Below are 24,824 nucleotides of genomic sequence, written 5' to 3' on the forward strand. Positions count from 1 at the left end.
TTAAAGGAGAGAAAAGTTTTTTACTTTAAATAGTATTTCTCTGTTTGCAAATATACAATAAAGTAATAGATTTTTACTAGTATAACATAAAGTAATTTTTTTGTAACTGAGTTGGCTCTCACCAATGACCAAGCTGTATTTCAAACTGTTTATTCTTATAATATAGTATTGCAATCCATTTTAAAATGTGAATTCTGCCAAAGACTCAAACACCTTCAAATGCTTTTGTCTTCTTCATTTTCATTGTTTTTTTTCTTTTGTTCATTTCTCTTTTGTTTCCTGTCTGTGTTCATTGTGTGTTCCTTCAGATAATAAAATGACAAAGATATAAATGTGGTGCAGCGGCAAGTTAAAGAACAATGAGATTTCAAACAAACAGGATGTTTACAAAGTTTGAGATCAAAACAATCTTGGTAATTACTTTCAACAGTTCAGAAGTACATGAAGGTCATGTACTCACTAAGGAATATTAATGAAGGACAAAAAACAAATTGCCAATAAACGATGATAAGGCTCTCTGTGAACAGATGTCCTAATTAACGAAAAGGTTCAAAACGACTAATGAGAACGATGATAGCGGTATTAAACAAGCTTTCTAAGAGATGCTGTCACTTTGATGCATCCAATACATATATGCTATAAATTTGACTTTATGACCATTCGTTATCAAAAATGAAACCATGTTACTGCCAACCTCTAGATGATTCATCTCTGGCTGAGATAGACAGGAGTTTAAATCTTCAGAAAACTGTTGGGAAAGGGGGGGGAGGGTCACATATATGTAACAGACTGTGTTATTATAACAGTGATACCTCTAGCTTGGGAGTGTCGGACAGATTCCTTTACACAATTTGCTGGGATTGACCCAGCTGTACACGATTGTTAACGACATGTGTGTACCATTACACCGCATGAGAAGAGAAAGTGCCTTAACCAAAACCTTTTGAAGGTCTGAAGTCACATTAGCCCTACTTTGTAACAGTTTCACAGACACTATAAATTCTCTTATTGAACTTCTGACAACATCGACAAGTTTGAACATTTAGTCTAGCGAACAACACCAACAACAACCACCATATTGTGAGTGTAATATGAACAGAAATATGCAGATTAAAAGGGCATGTTTCTTTCTGATAGGTGACAAAACTTTACATGTGCCAAAAAAAAAACTTTTCGCCCAAACCATAGTTGGGTTTGCATGAAAGTGGACTCTCCTTTTCAGGACCGATTTCTATCGCTGCCCCACAAGGCCAAGTTGCTCCTTGCTAGACTACTGGATAGGGTGTAATGGTGTCCCCACAAGGCCAAGTTGCTCCTTACTAGAATACTGGATAGGGTTTCATGGTGTCCCCACAAGGCCAAGTTGCTCCTTGCTAGACAACTGGATAGGGTGTCATGGTGTCCCAACAAGGCCAAGTGGCTCCTTGCTAGACTACTGGATAGGGTGTCATTATGTCCCCAATAGGCCAAGTTGCTCCTTGCTAGACTACTGGATAGGGTGTCATGGTGTCCCCAATAGGCCAAGTTGCTCCTTGCTAGACTACTGGATAGGGTGTCATAGTGTCCCCACAAGGCCAAGTTGCTCCTTCCTAGACTACTGGATAGGTGTCATGGTGTCCCCACAGGGCCAAGTTGCTCCTTGCTAGACTACTGGATAGAGTGTCATGGTGTCCCCACAAGGCCAAGTTGTTCCTTGCTAGACTACTGGATAGAGTGTCATGGTGTGGATCGGTAATGAACAATGGAGTTCAGATAAAGAACCTAGTATTCATAAACAGTGCTGTGCGATGAACTGATATTCTGCCAGGGTGACTCAAGATGACTAACGACTCCTGTTTTGCAAATCAACAAAGTCATTGACAACCTCAAAGTCTGCATAACTCGGATTGAATCTAGCAGCAAATTACCTCTTCCAGTACTGTAAGATAAGAAAATAACAAAAATGACAATTAAGTATAACAAGTTTCCATGTTGACTTGCAGTTACTACAGGTTTGACCATTTCAATACAATATTACAACTTTGACATATCGCTATTAAAGAACAGGATTTTTCACCCGTCTTTGTTTATCCGCTCCAAAGAATATTTTGGATGTAAACCCTGAATTGACCCAGTCTAGTGAACCCACCTGACCTGGGCTTGAACACAACCCTCCCAGATGCTAGGTCTCATTCCATCTGTGTAATTTCAATTACAGACCGTTATGCTATATTACACGCATTTCATAATAGGTCAGCTGTCCCAACCTGAGATCTATCAACCATCCCTGTTTTCAGTGAGGATATTGAAGAGGTGATATATCATAGATTCTCGTATTGGCATAAAAGAGCGTGAAGAGATTGAGGAATGTCTTAATGTTACAGCAATATTTATAAGTCCTGTACAGGCTCGACAGAAAACGAAAAGAATATATATATTTTTTTTAAATTTGAAAATATTCACAACATATGTGATATGATTACTACAGGCATCATTAACAGTTGCCTGCCAGTGCCTAACCAGTCATTAAATTACAAGGTGTCACAGAACAAAATGCTATGCACAATTATCAAATTTTTCTGCAAATACCACTTAAAGATGCAAAGCATAAAGAACCATCGGGGTTTTCAACATTTTATACTATCAATCAAACAAAAACCTCTGCCGCTACTACGCAAAATTTAAAACGTGTCACAATTTTCCAGTCTAAAAGCGCTATTGTTTATACTGACCATGGCAAGTTTATGGACTTGTTCCACCCAAGCAGCAAACATAGCCCCAGCGCTAACATCAATGAGATTCTTCATATATTGAACTGCCTCCTCGTCGGTCAAATCTAAGCGGAATTTATCCTGCAGCTGTGGAAAGAAAGAAGTACACAGTAGTATGCAAAAAATTAAACATCACCATTCTGTAGCTGAGAAGACAAGAAAGTTTGGCATAATTAAACTAGGTTTGCTACATTCATTATAGTGTTAACTTGAGACTTCTCTGCGACATGACAATGTAATGGACGATTATACGGCAACAGGTTGGGTGCGAGGGTGAGAAACATTCATCCTCCCCCCCACCCCCCCCCACTACATAAAGACCAAAGACATTGAATTATTTACCTTTTTGACTGTTTTATCGGGTTCCAAGGCAATATCTGGAACATTGGCATCGACCATCAGAGTAAACAGATTCAGAATAAGGTTTGCATGCCTGAAATATGAAACCAAAATGAAAAAATAGACGGATCACCTTTTGTTGATAACTTCTAGTGAATATCAATTGAGACTGAGTGTATGATGATCCTGGGCTACCTGGTACTATGCCTTCTACACACTGTGTATCTATACTGACCTGTTTCTATGAATTTCACACAAACTTTCTTGAGAGTAGATACGATGACTCCCTCCCTCTCCCCCCTCCCCCATACACACCTACAAATACCCCACATCCCCCCAACCAACCTTTCAAGGTCGAACCAGACTGTTTGTTATTTGACTATTGATTGGAAGATGCACACAGCGTGATGGACAATTGGCTGAAGGCGTCGGACTTGTGATCCAACGATGCAAGGATTGCTGGTTCGATTCCTGCCTGGTTCATTACGCTGTGTCCTTGGGCAAGATTCTCTATCTCAATTGCCTCTCTCCACCCAGGGGTTAGATGGGTACCTGTGCGGTAACTTGTTATTGGGCGCAGTATATAACTGCTGCGGCAGACTGGAGGGATTGTCTCTGGGACAGGTTATCATTGACCAGGGGTAATATAACATCTGTAAAGCGCTTTGAGACCTATTGCTTGTTATAAAGCGCTACATAAAAATCGAAAATCAAATATTATACACAGCATCAACTCATATCACCGACTCTGTGATGGGGTTTACACTCACCTTCTGAGATGCAGAAATGATGTGTAACAGAGCGTAATGAAGTCTTGGTACTGTTCGCTGTTGACCCCTCCCATCCCTTCCAACATCTCCTTGCTCAGCTTCATTGGAGGTGGGAAGGGTTTGGGGTCGCGACCCAGGATGTAACCAAAGTCAACATGGAAGAGGTTGCCTTTGGTGGTGAGGAGTAGATTATCCAAGTGACGGTCTCCTACCCCTAACAGATAGGTGATCACACAGTATCCAGCATTGCTCTTAATGTATGTATCCATCACCTCTGGGGATATGTTGTAAGGAGCATTCTCCTTCGGGGCATGTTTCCGGAAAAAATTCTGGAGGACGAGAAGAGCGAGTTCTTACTCATCGATGTATGCAGAATATGACTAAATACTATTTCCATTACATACCAGTCATTACAAATATTTCTTATTTTCATATTCAATTTTATTTTCTGTTTTTACAACTGGTATGATAATGATGGGGTAGGACAGCTCTCAGATAATATGGATCAAAGATGAAGTTAGAATATTTCCACAATATCTTTGACATCTAAATATATCTGCTGTTGATGTTTTTCTGTCTTGATTTTCTTCTCCTGGTTCAGTAAAGGGTTGCTTTTTCTACAAAGCTTTTGCTTCAGAAAGCATTTTCTTGAGTAACACTTGTTTTGGATACACATTAAACCTTAGACAAATTTTCAGATCCTTCTTATTCTGGTAAAGAAAACAGAACTATTAATATGAGCAAGTTGTTTTTAACAAATTCTCAACAACAATCAATCAATAGCAAACAAAAGCCAGATATTTCAAAGACTACTTCATACCTGTATACTGCCCTCGCTGGATAGTACATCGGCCACCGCCGTAGATTCTACGAATTGCACAAAGCCAGTCTTGCTGCTGGTAGCCAGGACGTTATATGGTGTCAGCTTCAAGTCTAGATTCTCTTGCTGTAGAAGCTGTGGATGACAAATGTAGAAGATGGAATTTTAAAGATAGCATGCTGCAATTCACAAATTTCCCAATGGCATGACAGGATTATCAGGCATCATTCACAAGCTGTTACCAAAACAAAACAATAATATGCCATATCCTTTTAACTTAGTCTGTTGCTTTTTTTAAGAATGAAGAAAATAATCTAAAGTTTTTGTTGTTGTTTGCTTGCAGCCCAAAGAGATTTACAGTTTACTCACAAACTGCAAAGTTAAAGAAAAGTGTCTTTGATAATTGAGATATTTTGCAAACTTGCTCTCATACAGAGTGTGCTTCCATTTCATCTAGTCATCATTGTTTCTCTTTTTCTTTTTTTCTTTAGCATGATTCAAACTCTCATATCTGCTTTAATGAACTACATATACTTGGGTCTTACCATGATACAGTTCTGATTCGGTCATAACTATACATATGTTTCTTCTTTTTCTTCTTTTAAAGATCAAAATATGAATTTATTTTATTAGAAATTCTCCATTTTCCAAATTGCCAATTGATATCGATTACTTTTTGTATCATAGTCAGATTTTTTTTCCAAACTATAAAGACTAATCTCCTGATTCATCTGTTTCTGTCTACCGGAGTTGGTTTGTTTGCTTTTTAGGTCATTTCTCTCTTTATTAAAGTCACTAAATACCTTTCCTCTCATCCCAGAGATTTACCTTATCCATGAGAGAGATCATCTGTAGGATCAGCTGATCCTGTCTGAGATCATCTCCGGTCTTAGCGATGACGATATAGTCCTTGTTATCCACCGTCCTGAAGTACAGTTTACATGGCAACAGGGCACTCTTAAAGATGGAGGCTTTCTCTGCAATCAGACCAGTGATTCTAATCTCTGGTTGGATTGGAAGTGGAATGGGGTCAAAGTTGGATAACATCTGTTTGGAAAATTCAGTGCTCGCCAGCAAAGCTTGTAGTCTCTCGATCTATGAATAAGAAATAACCAGAAGGAACTGAATCATGTTGGCTAGCATTAATGTCAACATTAATGAACGACAAACGAATAGAAATATCAAATTGCTAGGCACACTACTCCACTTCCAGCTTGCATATCAACAGTGCTGCATTACAACCCACTCGCCTCTGATGCCCTCAGGCAAAATAATTATGCTTGCCACCTCCCCCTACCCTGCCCACCCACCCCCACACATACACAGCTGTGTGTACATTCAGACCGAGGACCCCATTGTTTGATCCATTGTTCAATGCTTCATACTCTAACCATAATAATACCCCATAACAATAGAACTCTTGCGAGGACTGGTGATTCTTTAGAAATCACAACCCAGGACCCGTTCATGTCCTCAGTCAGAAAACAAAGCAAACGCACAAACACATACACACACACCCAATCAAGTTTTGCAGCACAATCCAAAAACTGATAAAGTTGGTATGTCTTGCTTGGAGGTGTTCACAGATGACCCTTCACCTTGGAGAACCTTCAGCACCATGCCCCATCTGTCCATGGGCAATCCGAAATTGGATGAAATTGTCAAATTGTCAAATGTAATGAGAGATGTTGTATTTTCATACCAACCTTTTTCTTCCTGTTTCCGCTTTCCTTTGCGACGCTTCTCATCACCTCTAGAAGTTTATTGATTAAAACGTTCTGTCTCTTCAACAGTCCATGCTTACGGAAATAATCTGCTGCTCCCTGTTAAACAAAATTAGAAGAGGGGATTCTTAAAGTCCTATATATATATATGAATATATCCAATTCTATAGTTTAACAACTATTAATGACATCACAATATACTAACTTCATACGGACATAAATACCTACATCTAAAATACAGATCGATATTAAAAAAATATGAAATATGGTGACAAAATAATCGATTGTGTGAAAGCTACTTTGAAATTTTTGAAGAAACTTAAATGCAATGTTTTTTGTTTTTACTAAATTACATTATTTCATGTAGAGATGTTGCAAGCAGGAAACAATATTAAGGATGCCATGATTGGAAAAGGAAAGCATCATCACTTCCTCAGCTATATATAGTTATGGAAATGAAGAAACCCAAGCACAGTTTATTTTTTCATCTGCTGGGGTGAGGATGTGAGGGGGAAGGGGGAAGAGGGAAGGGGAAAGGGACATGGGGCTTGAATTGTTTTGAGCCCTTCATTAATCTGGAATGGTAAGCAGATCTAGATAAACATACCTTGAGTAAGTGCTGTCCAAATCTCTGCATCACTGTATTGTACATTTCTTTAATCTGGGAATCTTTGGATATAGAACTCTGGTCATCCTTCTCTACCATTAAGTACCAATAGAAGTAATTGGCTAAGGTGTAATTCTTACAGGCTCTCTGGATCAGGAAGGTGGCTAAATCACACTGAAGAATTAGAAGGGAAAATATATGAGGGAATAGGTTAGGATGTGCACAACAGATACATAACAGGAAGGTGGCTAAATCACACTGAAGAATAAGAAGGGGAAAATATGTAAGGGAATAGGTTATGATGTACAAAGCAGGTACACAACAGGAAATCACAATAAAGAAATGGAAGGGAAAAGATATATAAGGGAATAGGTTAGGTTGTACACAGCAGGTACATAACAGAAAGGTGGCTCAATCACACTGAAGAAATAGAAGGGGAAAATATATAAAGGCATAGGTTATGATGTACAAAATAGGTACATAACAGGAAGGTGGCTAAATCACACTGAAGAATTGGAAAGGAAAAGATATGAGTGAATGGGTTATGATGTACACAACAGGCACATAACAGGAAGGTAGCTAAATCACACTGAAGAATAAGAAGGGGAAAATATGTAAGGGAATAGGTTATGATGTACAAAATAGGTATATAACAGGAAGGTGGCTAAATCACACTGAAGAATTAGAAGGGGGAAAATATATAAGGGAATGGGTTATTTTGTACACAGCAGGTACATAACAGGAAGGTGGCTAAATCACACTGAAGAATTGGAAGGGAAAAGATATAAGGGAATAGGTTAGGTTGTACACAACAGGTACATAACAGGAAAGTAGCTAAATAACACTGAAGAATTGGAAGGGAAATGATATAAGGGAATAGGTTAGGTTGTACACAACAGGTACATAACAGGAAAGTAGCTAAATAACACTGAAGAATTGGAAGGGAAAAGATATAAGGGAATAGGTTAGGTTGTACACAACAGGTACATAACAGTAAGGTAGCTAAATAACACTGAAGAATTGGAAGGGAAAAGATATATAGGAGTAAAGGTTATGATGTACACAACAGGTAAATAACAGGAAGGTGGCTAAATCACACTGAAGAATTGGAAGGGAAAAGATATAAGGGAATAGGTTAGGTTGTACACAACAGGTACATAACAGGAAAGTAGCTAAATAACACTGAAGAATTGGAAGGGAAAAGATATATAGGAGTAAAGGTTATGATGTACACAACAGGTAAATAACAGGAAGGTGGCTAAATCACAATGAAGAAATGGAAAGGAAATGATATAAGGGAAAAGGTTAGGTTGTACACAACAGGTAGCACATAACAGCCAAAGTGACAACACTGTTCAAGTGACAGATGTTCATATTTGATCAATTATGAACTAACTTAGCACAAATGAAATGATATCTTCTTACCATTCTATCAAAAATTCAGTTGAATTGAATTTAAATAATTTGAAAGACAGAGAAATTCCTTGAAATTTTTCAATGCATTACTTACAAATGAACCTAAATTTATACTCACTGTTTCTAAGGCTAAGTACTAATACCCCGGGTAGAGTTAGAATATTGACTCAAGCAAATAACGGCTGTAGATATCATTAAACTGTGCAATTCACCATTTACAATTACGAATGGCCCAATCATCACAGTGTTATCCAGATACTGCCTGACACCAAAAACTAGAACTAATTCAAGTAGTCATGTTGTGTTTCATTACTAAACTTACCTCAATTTATTCAACAAATAAACAACAAACACCACTTACTAATAGACTCAAAAGTATTAATGTGATGTAGTGTACAAAAGGCTTTTGGAATACTTCTGTCACCCCAAGTCTTATATACAAATTAGGCTAGGCATAGGCACATCTGCTATGACATGTTCCTGACCTTTTCTTGATGACAAATTCTGTTTGTTAAAATTAATCTCTTTCTTGAGACGTGATGCAAGTTACACCACATTGTTTAATTGACTTATTTGTTTCCTTGATTAAACAAAGGACGGCCTGAGGTTTTGATCTAAGGAGGACCTTCTCTGGGAACAGACTACAACAAACAAGTAATTATACAATGGATAATCGTAAATACAAAGAAGTCATTGTTAAAGAACATCACCTACCTCCTCATCTTCATCCTCCTCTTCCTCCTCCGATGCGGGAGATGGAAATGAGCCGTAGACAGCTACTGTTGGAGGCAGAGGGGAGTCTGGGGTATCAGCTAGAGGGTGTGGTAAATTCCTGAGGGAAAGGAGAGGGGTGTACAGTTACAGGGAGTGCTCAGAGTCTTAGTGTTGCTTTACAGTCATGCATCCAATAATGCACCTCAGATTTAAAAGCAAGATAAGCCATCTGTATACATCAGCTAAGAAAAAATTGTTTTAATCTAAAATCAGCTTCAGGTTAAATGGAGCATAATTTGTACAAAATTGATAATCACATAAAAGAGAAAGGGTAAATAAATCACTAATGATATAACACCTATTGTTGGAAATTGTAAACAAATCGAATAAATACTAATAAATACTAATAATAACAAAAAGAATAGGCCAAATTATTAGAAAAAGGACATTTGGGGGCCCCAATCAGTAGACAATTGGTAAAATCGGTATAACCAAAAAAATGACAGATTACGTAACATCTAAATTGTGGGGAAAATGTAAAAAGTAATAAAATTCACTTTAATCCCAATACATGCTGATGTCATATTCATGATTAAAATGATTTGGCATCATTTCAAATCTAAATCATAAATGGAACAAGGCAACATCAGGATTGTACAGAGTCATCAATTACTCACAAATTGGAGTGTTAGCTCAGTGGTTAAGGCCGGTGCCTTTCAATTATAAGGTCCCCGGTTGGAGTCACTCCCAGACTAATGTATGTCGTACAGTTACAGAGTTGCTGACAATTAACAATTCATAATCATGGACGTTAAATATGAATGTAAGAGACTGACTTCGGTCAGCTTGCGGCTTTGATAAGCCAATGATGGCTTCTTCGCAAGTTCCTGCTTGCAGGAGGATCTAATATACATACATACATACAAATTAACTCATAATTAGCAATCTTTGAGTGACAAGAGATACATGGTTATCTGAAGTTTCATCTACTGCGATCACTTTTCCGTTAAATTCTCTGCGGTCATGGCAAATCTGTCACAAGCAATCGACAGATAACAGACAATTATGCTTTAAGAGCCAATAATATTCATAAAAATAAAGGAGTAAGATCCATACCTGTCCCTCTCTCCCTGAGAAGAAACAGATTCTGTCCTCTTCTTATTCTGCATATCTAATCCGGCTTTTATCTCCTGGAAGTTTTCATATTTGAGAGCTTGGACAAGTTGTAACAGATACAACATCAGTTCCTGTGAAGATATAATATAACAAAAAAACATGGGTAATGACTTTACAAAATTTCTTTGTACTGCTTTTATATCAATTTTTTCTGGTTTGGGGTTGTTTTGTTTGTAGAAAAGTACCCTTCATGTACCTTTAATGATCTGATACAATCACCTACTAATCCAACCTATAGTCCAGGTGAAAACCTATGTTCCATTGATGCAACAGGAACATACTGCAAGAATTCTGGTGAAATTTCCACAGGATTCTTACGTAGTGTTTTCGAGATATTGATAATCAAACTTAATGCAAACAGGTATGATGTCATCATTTGCAAACTGATAACAAACTGTTTCGTTTCCCTTTATTTGGATAACTAAATTGTTTTGACCATTGATTGGAAAAGGTTCCAAATTTTCCCTAAGGGGATATCAAGTTAACAATGTGATAATGACATTGAGATGTAACCTATTCCTGAAGGAGAAAACTTAATGTAAACGGATATGTAGGAAATGAAGAATGCAAACTTTCAACAGGATGCTTTAAATATGTTCCTCTTTCGTAAGTCAAATATCAATTTTCATCCGGACTACATCCTATCACATCACTAGACAACGAGGGAAACTTCGTTTCGTTTATTTGCTTTATCACTTCGTGTATAAACACAACAGATTCAACATAACATATATTGAAACTACAGAAATTATATAAACATGAGTTGAAAGGAAGTTCACAGAAACCCTGCATGGGTTTGAAGATGTGCAGTCCCGTATCCAATACACAAAAACATCGAGAAAATGAACAACTACTAAGACTAGCAGAAAAGAGACAGCTAGGTTTAAACCACAAAGTAAAAATGAGACGTAGAAACGAGAGAAGCTCCACCCGGACTATCCTATCATATCACTAACCCGACAAGGAGGGCGACATTAAAGAATATCAACTCACCTCATCATCAGCCTGCTTTAACCTAGAGACAGCGTACCTCCTGACCTCGGGGTTCTTGAATTGAGGGGAGAGAAGCTCCAGAGCATCGGCGACATCGATCGGCTGCCATTTTCTCATCAGGTCCAGAGCTTGGATCTCCTCGTGTACCATGTCCCATTTTACACTCTTGAGGAATTTCGTGAGCGCTTGCTTCTGATTGGTCAGATAAAAACGAAACCTCCAGATGAGGTCTGCCTCCTCTGAACTGAGCACTTTGTTGGGACCAAACTTGATAATATGCTGAAAGAAATTAAATTTGAATTTGATGAAAACTTTATTTTAAGTTGCATTATTATCACAACCCCCCCCCTTAAAAAAAACCCCAAAGAAGTCAATACCTTAAGAACGTCCTCTAACTTACATGGCTAGGCCCTATGGCATTTGCATGATGGACATAAATAGGCCTAGGCTTAACTTGCATACAATAGACAAAGCTTTTGTATTCAAATAATTTGCTAGTTACAATTGTCCTAATCATATTGAGTTATATTTTATAGAACTCGTATTTAACAATGCACCAGGTATTGGAGTGAATGGTTTTGAGAGTTTAGTGAGAAGGGCAAAAGTGTTGCATAATGTCAGCAAAAAAACAATGACTTGAGAAAGCATTGTTGTTGTGTGCTGTCTGTGTTTAATATATAATATCATAGACCACTAGTTGAGGGCTTTCATCATGTACACAGTAAAACCTGTTTTATCCAGACATTTATTACCCAAATGTTGGGTTATGATCGAAACTTCATCATGTTTCACTACTGAACATATGTTGTCACTAATCAAATTTACATTTCGAAATTTCTTTAACATTTCACATTATGTTACAGCCCAAAATGGGAAAAAGACACTGAAAGAGTGAATGTTAAACCGCATGCACAGTGCTGTACCTCATATCATGTGACCACCCACTGGAACAGGAAACTCAAATTTATCAGAGGAAACTACAGTATTGAGATTTTCTTTGTGTTTGTACAACTTACTGCCTTGACATGAACGAATTATGCAGGTTTCACAGTACAACATGAAGCGCACACGCACATATTTTCTGAAGCCTGTAAGACTTTCAAAACCTAATAATGAGGCACATATATACAAACAATATGTTGGTCCAACCATGATTCAGCTAAAATAATAATATAACAAATCTTTGGAGAGTTTCCTTATAGAGTCTACATGTGATAGAGATATGATATCATAACAGATGGACAATATAAATGTAGAACATTCAGATCTTTTAGTTTCCATGTAACGCCCAAAACTGACTGGTTTTGAGGATTTATGAGCGCTGATACTTACCTGTCTCCAGTCTAGTTATACACTATCATTATCTACTTAACCTACAATCTGGTAACATTTAGCAATGCGCCCCCAATCCCACATCTGATCTCCCGCCCATGCAATCCTCCTGATGACTGTACCATTCAGCGAGTGACTATTCCAGATAGTAGGTTTGATGAGGAAAGTGCATAAATAGATTGGAGACAGGTAGAGAGAAACAAAGTAAAATGTAACATTTCCTCTTTTGCAATGGGAGCTGGGACATCCTAAAGGTTAGCTGCCATGGAATGGGAAGCAGACTTTCACTGTAACTTGGAATGTTGTGCTCTCTCCTGCTGTACACATTAAGTACTTACACTAAGCTGATCTCTGGTGTGAGCATTTGGCTTCAAGTCTCTGTCAGTCAATCCACTCCTTTCACTTCTGACCAAAGTGTGGTGTTTGGCCTCGATTAAATTTTCCTGTAATCAAGGTTTTCAAAAGTTTCTTTCGATTAAACCCACTCATTGAGGGATAGAGGAGTGAAAGAAAGGAAAATGAAATCAGCTTAGCAGTATCAAGGAAAATAAAGAAACAACAAGCCCAATGGCTCCTATTAGTCACCAAACAGCCCCTTAATTCCTGGAGAATTTATAACACAAGCCATGTCCTAATGCTTAATAGCATATAGACAACTAATCTCGGCAACCCTTTTTCTCTTTCTTCGGACAAAGTAAACATCACAAATATATCACACATGGTATTACTGCATGATAATTCTGTACAGCAAAAACAACGTAAAATGATACAAAAGTGTGGGGGGGGGGGAGGGGGGAGAGGGCCCTGGTCCTGGATAACTTATTTTCACATCTGCTCTTACCATTAACATCTCAGGGTCTGGTACAGTAACAATATCAGCATGATGACGAATAGTAACCACTTCTTCAGCATCCTAAGAGCCCAAAAAACAAATATATATATAGATGTGTCATCGGCATTGATCATTATGATAGATATGATTGAAAGAAACAACTACAAAAATCTTATTCCATTTGGGAGGCATCCCGTTTAACAATCCTTCTAAAACAACCCTAAAGAGTACGGACCCCGACACAAGTTTCAGATTCGGGTGCCAGGAAGACCTAACAATATCCAGTGTGGTGGCAGCACACCCAAAATATTTCTCCTCAACAGAGGGAAACAAATGCTTAGACATTTAGAGGAGAATTTTATATCATATTACTTGTCAGAAAGATGGCTAGTATTTCTACAACCATTAACATGAACAGGATTTCAAATGAACTATTCTTGGCTTCCTAACCCTTGGCTAAACTAAACTAATAATCTGTAGATGATGGCTGGAGTTGCCTTCTATTTTATAAAAACATATACGGTGATTGTCAGCCTGACATTTGTAAGGCAGAGTGTCACTCACTGGCATAGAAGATAACTTTTCCTTTGCAAAGACGAGCTGAACTGTGATCTAATTACAATGACAATGTACCCGATGTTTATGTGAAGGTATCGATGCATAAATGTAAACACTTGATGACTGTTGTAACTTCCCGTATAATTTGTAACACACAGAATTGCCTTTCTGTTTACAGTTCTAAAGAGTTCATACCTAGGGCACCTGACAGCGCTAAGCTAACAGGCATCAAACCAGCTTATTTTGAAATGCACGGATACAATTTAAGTGGCTTTGAAAGTAAAAACCAGATCGTTTTGAGTGTTCAGTACTGTAGAGTAGGCTAGAGGCCTCACGTACAACTTTAAAGTAAGTGGCAAACTCTGTGTGTAACAGTGTATTAGCCGACGTGAGAACGAACTTCACGTCCAGTCTTGTAAGAAACACTGCTCGGGACAGACTGTCCGAGATGCTGTGGTCAAATAAAGAAACTGTTGCGGATATATATCTGCTTTCCAATTAGGTTAATCTGATAACACTATAATCATGAAAGGAAAGCTTTCCCACTCGCGAGCGGCTTCGACGTTTGCGCTCGCATCCTTCCATGACTAACAGTTCTGTAGCGATTGATAGCATGCACTCGTGGATGCGTGCAGGGTCCTACATAACATAATTTTGACAAGAAGCCTTAATTTGTAAAAAACGTACAGACCCAGATATGGCAGTATCCACCTTTCGCATTGATGTAGCAACACAAGAGTAAAGTTAATCACTCAAAGCACCCCGAACAAAACTTTCATATTTGGTTATTAAGAGATTATAGCTTATATTGCATTTACACCCTATGTTGCTTACATTACCTTCTCATAATAGACAATTGAAAAGTCGATGGTGTTGTAATGAATCCTGGCAAATTCAACCATTAGGAACATGAAATTGGACTCTCTCTTCTCCTTCTGTAAAAATTAAAAGTAAATCAACTCTTAATAGGGCACAAATATTAAAGTTTTGACATCTTGTAGACTGTTAGCAGCCGCTGTTATCACAATTCAGGTTGTTTTACGACAACATTTGTAATGTTTGAGAAAATGACCCTTTAAACAGTTTAAAGTTCATCAATTCAAGAGACTGGATGGATTATATAGTCTTTAAATACACAGACCATTTGGTCATTTTTTTCAGATTCGCAACAAAACTTGATGGGAAATAGACAAGAGTTTCATGGTCTCAAATGACATGTTTTTTTTTAATGCAGTAGAAACTTTTCAAGACAGGATGTATTATATAGTCTTTAAATAAACAGACCATTAGGTCAGTTTTATTCAGATTTGCAATGAAACTCGATGGGAAATATAGACAAGAGTTTCATGGTCTCAAGTGACATGTTTTTATCATGCAGTAGAAACTTTTCAAGGACAACTGGTGTCAAAGGTCATCCAAAGGTTCTTTGTTGTTAACATGGAGTTGAAAGAACATTTCTTGGCCGAGAGTTATTAGAACTAACATAAACAATGGATTAATATTAAGGTCTAAACTGAGGAATGGACATCATCGTCAATTTTGCCTTAATGGAACATTCCAGAGATTTAGCATATATGTTAAAGGTAAATATCTTAGACACCAAACAAGTCGAAAAAATATAAATTGAACTCTTTTTTGTCTTTCTTTCTTTGTGGACTATATATCATATCAAGATTAAATTCTACCTAAACTCATCGTTTAAAGGTATACTCTCACCTTGCAAGAAATAAAAAGTGGAAACATGGGTTTAAGGAAGTTGATTGCATGTGTAGCATATAGTTTCTCCTGCCATGGAAAGATAATACTGAAATTTCAGTCTATTGATTATTATGATTATTATGATCATTATTGAGGGTACCTTTGGCAAGTAAAGGGGCATGGCAGTTGTTGCCATCGGTAACAGGTGATTTCTAAGGGCAGCACAGCAAAGGTAAGGGGCACCGACGCCAATTTGCCATCTGTGTCGTTGGTTAAGTCAAGCCTTGCTTATAATAAAAATAATGATCATAATATTCAGGCATTTATTTTTACGACGCTTAAGCGACCACAAATGTGGGAGACACCCGCAAGTGCTTATTATGGATTACAACTGTCATGTCGGGTGGCTTCCAATTCAAAATTTTATCTCAAATTTGGAATCTTTCCAATTTAGAATATCATCATTTCATCTTATCAAAAGTAAATACTTCTATTAATAAAATCTTTCATGTCTTTCACCTCCTACCTCATTGATCATCTCCAGTTCTCGAAAGGTCAATCTGTCCAACCAATCGACCTTCTGCATTTTGCCTTTATGGTGTTGTTTGGTAAGTTTAGCCAACTTTGCCATGGTGTCATCACCGACCAATTTACCAGGTGTCTTGGTGCTGGCATACCCATCGGCCTCTTGGTTCGGCCAGACTTTCAAATCGTGCATACCCTGTCGGTACGTCCTGCCGTGAAAGACGAAAGAAATTATATTTAGTTTGTGTAGAATGTGTCGTCCTCGTTTTGGTGTAAATTGAAAAATACCACACATGTTATCGATTGATGATGTGTTACATCGACACTTCCCAAAATTATCGGTCGGTACGCCGTACTCTTAGGGTGTGGAACTTGAGCGAGTATTAGAAAACAAGATGGAGAATCTGACAATAGAATTCCAAACTGCCATGAACATTTTTGGTAAATGTGAGTGTGCTCTTGTTTATACTAACTTTCATTCAATGTGCAATCGATTGCAATCAAATCAGTCAATGTGCAGTTGCTTGCTTGCTTTTTTTATATATTTTTATATAGCACTTTATACCAGTGATAGGTCTCAAAGCGCTTTACAGACGTTATATTACTCCTGGTCAATGATAACCTGTCCCAGAGACAATCCCTCCAGTCGACAGCAGTTATATACTGCACCCAATGACAAGTTACCTCACAGGTACCCATTTAACCCCTGGGTGGAGAGAGGCAAGTGAGATAAAGCATCTTACCCAAGGACACAACGTAATGAACTAGGCAGGAATCGAACCAGCAATCCTTGGATCACGAGTCCGACGCCTTAGCCAATTGGCCACCACGCTCTCAAATAATCAATCAGGAGAATATATCTGGTTTATTTTAGGCTTGGACCTACAAGTAGCAAGTTTGGGAAGCAGCCAGGGTGTACGACACCCTTCATAAAAAATGTTAACTGGCACAGCTGGACTTCCAAACTTGCTACTTTAATCTACTGATTCCTGTTGGAAAAGATGATCTTAGAACGACAGAAATATTAATTTGCAATTACAAATGTGAATCATCCATGTTAAACACACAGCCATAGCAGGAACCATGCATGGTTAAATTAAATTCTATTGACAGTACATTATTTCTGCATTGTTTACAAATTCTTTAAGCATATTTCAGAAATCTCTTTTGAAACTTAGGTACTTTGTAAATAACCAAATATTTGTGAGTTGTTAGTGACTCATTCAAAACTAACAGATCATCTATAACACTTCCTTAGATTTCTCGTTCACATATTTGAATAAAAATTATGTCACTGAAAAACGAAACGCTTTCTTGCTTGATACTGTTATCGTTATGTATGCTTTCGTGGTGTGTGATTCTTGAAGCTGTGTCAGACAGATTCTTGCTTTATAAAATCAACTCTGTTAACTCTAATACATACTAATAAAACTCTCTACGGGGAGTTTTCATTTATAGAATTGAAAATGAGGACAGTCGGAAACTATTGTGTGGGAGACTGACCACATGTCTAGTAGCAGGTTAAATACTCAGTACCTCAAACAGAAGGAAAGAAAAAGTAGCACTAAGGCTTCCACGAATTAGGTTATAAGTGAGAGCTCTTGTATACATGTGAAGTAAGCACTAGTTTCGCATTGACAAATGTCAGATTTGTCACATCACAATGTACGCAAAGCAAGACTAACATCCCAAATTACATACTAGAAGACAAAGTAGTTAGGATGATGTTCCATTGCTGCTATTGATGATATTTGTCCTCTAGAGATTGCAAATGTCAGACGTTACAAGTGTTATTGACACCTTGGCAAACTATGATCATCAAGACCTTTGAACATAGCAGGGGTTGGCTTCGGTTTTTGGGGTTGAAAAACTCAATTTTTAAGAGACTAATAGAGCCAGTTTTACATTAGCATATTCATTTAGGCACCTTGTCAAAGAGAGAAAAAAAACTGCAACAAAATGCAAAAGCTGCTGCATCAAGGCTGAATCAATATCAAACGATGAACATGAATCAATATCAAACAATGAACATATCAGCAGTGCCTATTTTGTGAAATTGCACAGCACAAAAGATTACATCTGCAGGATTATGTGGAACCCTCAGCATCTTAGGTTTGACATTGTACTTTACTGTACTTTATCAATAAACCTATAAAGTTACATATAGTAAAAAAGAATGCAAGGTTTGACTTTCAATGTGCAATGACATGGCAGATTTCTGCATGTACTGTATTGTTAAATATTTTATATATTTTTTAATTTTTTAATAATAATAATAATAAGAAATTATATATATATAATAATATAAATAAATAAAATAAATTTAAAAAAATAGAATAAATAAATAAATAAATTAAAATAAAAATAAAAATGTTAAAATAAAAAAAAATGAAAAAATCCTTCAATATAATAAAAATGTGGGATTTTATTCAAAGTTCTTATTTGAGGCAAAGTTGACAACCAAAAGTTTACTACCAGCAATGTATTCAAGCTATTCCCCTATAGAGTTTTTGACTCACCCATGTTTACCAAAGAGTGCAACAGTTGTACCACCCACGGGCCTGGCCTCCGTTGGGCTGTACACATCCCAGATAGTAAAGGCGGCCTACCGGAACGAAACAACAATTAACTGTCAGTACACTATTTGTCATTGGTATAGATACAAAGCAGCAAGAAATTTAACAAATGAAGCCAAGTTAGATAAAAGTAGAGTGCAGCAGTTGAGGAGGGACATGTCAAGAATAACAAAATGTAATAGCGTAGGTCGGAATAACTCCTTGGGACAATTTTAATATGCATATTTGTTTTGTATAAACCAATTTAATGTGTGGTGTACAAGCCATACAATGCATAAACTATTATATCAACTCTTGAATGGAACTAATTTGTTGAGTTCGAAGAGTAATGTCCTGTTTTGAAAGCTACAAATCTGTTTTTACTAATATTGTAATGTTTTAACTATGAGTGTACATTAGGTGTATTATTCACAAACCCACCGGGCTTTTGATTTTTGTAACCTGACTTCATGACTTACTGTCATGTTTTCTTTTCATTATATATTTGCTAATTCTTTTAAGATGAGCCATCACAACATGGACAATTTAGTCAAATTTCCATTGTTTCATGAGTTGCTGTCTTGCTTGCTTTGTTAGATTGTATCAGTTAGTATATACTGTCTATACTGCGATAACAATGACAGTGATAATTAATCAATGAAAGTTTTATCGGTTCAAGAGATACTACCAATGCAGGTAATATCTTCCTACCTCCACCCTACTACTTTGCCCAACTCATCCCCCACCTGCACCAAAGCACTTCCCTCCTTTCGCCCCCATATTTTTCTAACTCCCAAGCTCCAAAAAGTACCAATGAAGTTTAGCAAAATTTGAAACACATAATTAGAAACAGGTTAGAAATATACAAGGCATATGCTTTTGGTCACAATTTTCATACAACTTTTGTAAATTATTGATTCCCTCTTTATTTAGTTTATTATCTGGTCTCGTTACCTGAGCATTTCGTGGAAGGTCACTGTACTTGACTGGTAAAGTTAGCCATTCATTCCAGCTGAAAATGAACAAAGAGTAGTACACAACATTCAGTGATTAATTTACTGTACAAATTTTGCGGAGCATTTCATTAGGCTCTAAATTTCTCTCGTTGAATACTATAGTTCCTGTGTAGAAACTGCTATACATCGTAACACTTGTATAACAACTTGACCATTTTCTATCACATTTTGTACACACAGGGTACAATCAGTAATTCAGCTCCATTGGATATTGTCAACATCAGCTGACTCAACCGTTATTTGGAAGTTAACTGGAGAAGCTTGATCTGGCTTCCCAATAATGTTTAGAGCAAAGATTTTACAACACCTCTTTCCCAATCCCCACAGCCTCACCCCTCCCCCAATCTCAAATCTGTGTCAGGGTTCCTGAGCTTCTACGTGTGATTTCCCAGAGCAGACTGAACATGAAAAATAGCCCCATTTTTGGAGACATCACCTTTGAACATTCCATGAAAGTAAAAGACCTTTTATACTTCAAAACTTTGACAGTGTACTGATAACAATTTTCTAAAAGATAAGCATTGTTTCAGATTGACTGATCATATCTGATATCAATTTACATAACTCATAAGACTTTTGATGTCGAAGGTTTGGAAAAGAGACAAAGGACCTTTCGAACAGACAGACAAGCATACAGACTGACAGAGAAAAATGAAATGAACATTGACATATTGTTGAGTGCAGTACTAAGTTTAGTATGCAGTAAAAATAAAGAAACCAAATGAAGCCTGTCAATTTCAAATATCTTCATCAATGTTTGGTAATGTAGCATGGATATTTCATGTAAAAAGTATAGTTTGATAACTGGAGTTCAGGTACATCCTATCAAAATTAAGGTTTCTGTTGAACTTGTTAGTGACTATTTGGCATGTTCCTAATTTTGAGAAAACCTTAGCTTTGTTGGGTTTTGACTTGGTACAAAGGTGAGGTAATCTTTAATGCCAAAAATTTTACATAATTCCTTGTAACCAAGTTTACAATCAAAATTTTCTCCAGCATTTTTTTTTTAATTACTTAGATTCAGTTCAAGTGATAGGACCAGAATAGCTAAATGTTTTCTATGTAAGGGAGAAAATAATGTTCACTAACAATGAAATGAAACTGTTTACTTACTTCCACCTGGTAGTGAATGCTTTGTAACATGTTTGGGTAGGCAAAGTTAGTGCCTTGCCATCAGCAAAAATCTGACATGTCACATACAAATCAGAACATTTATCTTCATAGAGACCTGAGAACCTCAGCTGTGGATCATCTAACAACTCCCGATAAGTTGGCTTTTGACGCTTTCCCTCAAGTGTTCCACTGCACATACAAAAAAAGAAGAAGCGAAGAATAGAAAAATACATGTAATCCTGCATTGCAGCAAGTGGTCCCTAGACCTATGTCATGTTACATGCGATAACCTGGAGATTTCCAAAAATCGTTGATCTCGAACAGTTTCATTGCCTAAAAGCTGGTTTGATGTGCTTCCCAGGATATATCATGGACCTCATTTTGTGAAAGGTTCCATACTAGATTTTTACCCTGAAAAGTAGAGAATTTAGATATGTAAATCCAATCTGCCAAACAGTACTCACACCTCAGTTCAACAGTATGGACCGAAATGTAGGCAATGGGAAGTTATTTTTGTACAAAAACTGAACACAAAAGGATGAATACAGCTTTAATTTTAAGCTGCTTGATTTACAGCCGGGTAGCTATGGCACAAATTGATGCATTTTCAATTTTAAAAAACTAAAAACTTAAAGAACACATATAAGTTCTGCATGGTTTTGACACAAGTTCTAGTCTATCTTATATGCTGAGGGGAGTTTCTCATAGAGTCCCTGACATGATCTTCATAGTGCTACAGGATTTAGTGAGAGTGGCACCAAATGCATCATGCATCCATCACACTTGAACACTCTGCAGAGACTAAAAAGTAAATAGACAGGCCGAGAACTGAATATTTGTATTTTGTGGGTTGCAAAAGCAAGTGTGAACACAGGGAAGTATTAAATGTTTCAATTTTGTGTAGCAGGTTTTAAGGCTCTTAAGTTTTTCTTAATAAATACTACAGTTTTTGTGTACAAAACCTGCTATACATCTCTCAACTTGTATAGCAATTTTTTCCTTGTTACATAGCATTTTGCAATGCGATATTGGATAAATTATTCCCTGCAACATACATGGATCACCTAGAGAAAAAACTAGGAAAATTACTTTACAACCTGCTGCAAGTTTAAGGATAGGGACCTGTGACTTTTTAAGTTTAAGAATTGTGCCTATCGCCCACCATGTTCTTGCTTAAAAGTTTCATTATTTACACCAAATTTTCTATACCTACACAAAGAATGCACTCCATCACATAAAATTCCACATCAGCAAACAATTAAATGGTATATAACTACATAAACTATCTAACAAATTTCAATAACCGGTGCTGTGGTAGAGTGAATAAAGGTGGTGGCATTTGAAGCAATGAGGCTTAGCAATCAGGAGGTTCCTGGTTCGATACCCGGCTGGGTCATTTGTAAGGTGGGTTTTAAATCCAAGAGCAATCTATGGGTTTCCCATCTGAAATGACTTTCTAAATTGAAATGATTCCAAATTTGAGTTAAAATGTTTAACTGGAAGCCACCTGAAATGTAAATTTTAATCTATAAGCCCTTGCAAGTTTATCCCACATTTGTGGTTGCTTAAGAATCGTAAAAATAACTGCAGATTATTATTATTATTCAGAGGCAAATCTAAAAACTTACCATTCCCATGGCCTTAGGTCAAAAATAAAATCCCACAGTAGTATTTGTAGAAGAACAGTATTGAAGCTGGCATATGACCTAAGCTGCCGTGCTAACCCAACCACAGAAAATGTTGGCGGTTCATTAGAGATCTCTAACATTTGTTTCAGGAATGAGAGTTCAAACCAACAATGGGTTCTGTAATATACACCAAAGTGTCTTAAATGCAAAATTGGTGTTTCCTTGTTTCACTGTGGCAATTTTGGCCTTTCAGTTAAGACTTTATAGGCTAGATCAATTACAAAGTAAATTTTAATGCATGTGCGAGGTTAGGGAAACTTTTCCTTGCTTTGAGCAGTTTGACTCAGTTTAACCTTATCCAGTAGGCCTATAATGTTTTATATTTCTGGGGGACTCTGGTCAAACATCGAGGCTATGAAATCTTGACTACATAGGCCAATGATGAATAGAACTAGAAGTAGGCAAGGCTTTAACCACTAAGCAAAATCTGCATTAACCACCATCATCCTTTAAAAGAACATTAATGCCGTTACTACCGCGATCTTACTGCATACCATCATACTACAGGACACGATCTCCATCCCTGTTTCATACCTTTTCCTTCTATCAATATTACAGTGTGGTTATCGCTTGCAGAAAGGATAGGCTGTGCTAAACACTTACAATAACACTGAGTAAGACTACTAAGAGTAACAACATCATAACCTAGCCTACGTTAGACAACTTGCTTACATTTTAATTTGAATATTAATTTCTAAGTCGCAACTGTAGACATAGTAAAATCTGTCGCTGACTTCCTCCATGATCTCTATTTCAGTCAGTCTGTAAGTGAGAGGCAGGACTGTTCCTCCTTGAAAATGTTATCAGGATTTTTATGGCTCAGGGGGCTGCCATCTTAGAACGTTAGTTTACAATATTACTATGATCCAGCATAGGGGGAATTTTCTAGTTAAGATATTTGTTTATACAAACGAATACATTTTGTTACTTTAATGAATTAATAACATATTCATTCACCGAAATACCTTTAAATAAAAATTATTAAAGAAATAAATATTCAAAATGGACATAAATGAACCATATCATTTCGGTCATTTCCCCAATGGACGCAACTACTGTCAGCTGTTTGAAGGTGAAAAGTCATTTAGTGGGGCATTATCCCTATGTCGGTACAAGCTTTGGGTCATTTTAGGTTGTACAGTTCTCCGTGCCCACAATCTTCCTGTTATGCAGTTCTAAATTCACACATATTACACATAACACAATTATACCTATAAATTAACCCCGTGGGGGGGGGGGGTGGAGCGATATTCGGAAATCACTCTACCTGTGCATACGATGTATAAACATCATCAGTTTATTTACAGGAATATGCTACAAAGTAAGTATATAGTTATTAGGCTGAGTATTTCGGAAGAGATTGAGGCTAATCGAAAATGATACGCGAAAGAAAGAAACTAAAAAGAAACTTGAAATTTCTAGAAAATGTTGAATGACCCGATCTGAATTTGATACAAAAAATCAAAATTCCCAGTAAATGTTGATATGTTAAGACGAAATAGGCCTTGTTCAAATTTGAGACAACCGCGGCCACCACTCCCGGTTATCCTTTTGGTTGACCATGTTATCGCTATAATTGTTATCGCTTCAAATTCACGGTAAAACGTGCTGAGAAGCAAGAAACTCTTGCTGTACGTTAAATACAATTGCTCAAATAAAAACTTTTTTTCACAAAGGACGAAACGTATTATATACTTCAGTAAAACTTCTTTCCTTGCACCGACCATCACAATAACCAGTTGTTTTCTCACTAACCAGGTCACAGAGGCCCCGGCGTGAATCGCTATAGTGCTAAAACTTCACTACTACCCTGCATGAATTTCAATTTTCAACACTCTTATTTAAAAACATTATCAAAGCAAAAGGGTTAATTTCAATTGTTGGTATAACTATTTTACCCGCCTCAATTAAAAACATAAATATCGGACAGATTTAGTCCGAAAGTTCATGGACATAAAGTGACTTCAAGCTGCAAAACACCCCTCCCCTTAGATCCCCCCCCCAGGAGGGCATTCACAAACAAACATTGCCGTGCCCCCTCTTATTAAGTGCCGCCATCGCTGTGCCCCCCCCCCCCTCCCCCGGACTGAAATGTCTGCATGGCGACGCCACTGTATATATGATGGAGGTTTAATTACTCGTATACTCTAATAATTCGTCTCGAAAATTATGTTGTGAATGCAGCAATATCATTTGTG

The 24,824-nt window shown here is 37.1% G+C and overlaps 1 protein-coding gene across 1 annotated transcript; it reads right to left on the reverse strand.

The window, feature by feature from the left end:
- Positions 1-282: 282 nt before the first annotated feature.
- Positions 283-23,488, reverse strand: LOC139978249 (phosphatidylinositol 3-kinase catalytic subunit type 3-like). The gene is made up of 19 exons (XM_071988255.1): positions 23,299-23,488; positions 20,939-21,127; positions 19,764-19,821; positions 18,774-18,859; positions 16,256-16,463; positions 14,871-14,966; positions 13,483-13,554; positions 12,980-13,084; positions 11,310-11,588; positions 10,257-10,387; positions 9,141-9,258; positions 7,011-7,184; positions 6,386-6,502; positions 5,508-5,774; positions 4,680-4,814; positions 3,860-4,188; positions 3,093-3,183; positions 2,712-2,837; positions 283-1,918 (listed from the first exon to the last, which is right to left on the reverse strand). Exons 1-19 carry the CDS (start codon positions 23,367-23,369, stop codon positions 1,904-1,906), a joined length of 2,667 nt encoding a protein of 888 aa, XP_071844356.1. The 5' UTR covers positions 23,370-23,488; the 3' UTR covers positions 283-1,903.
- Between the last annotated feature and the right edge of the window lie 1,336 nt (positions 23,489-24,824).

Source organism: Apostichopus japonicus, chromosome 13, assembly GCF_037975245.1.
Source record: "Apostichopus japonicus isolate 1M-3 chromosome 13, ASM3797524v1, whole genome shotgun sequence".
NCBI classification, from domain to species: domain Eukaryota; kingdom Metazoa; phylum Echinodermata; class Holothuroidea; order Aspidochirotida; family Stichopodidae; genus Apostichopus; species Apostichopus japonicus.

Coding starts and splice junctions, on each gene's coding strand:
- LOC139978249 (XM_071988255.1), bottom strand. CDS start 23,369: ATGGAGGAAGTCAGCGACAGATTTTACTATGTCTACAGTTGCGACTTA. Junction 4,189..4,679: donor CCAGCGAGGGCAGTATACAG/GTATGAAGTAGT, acceptor CTCGTCCTCCAG/AATTTTTTCCGGAAACATGC. Junction 2,838..3,092: donor CCGATAAAACAGTCAAAAAG/GTAAATAATTCA, acceptor TTCTTTCCACAG/CTGCAGGATAAATTCCGCTT.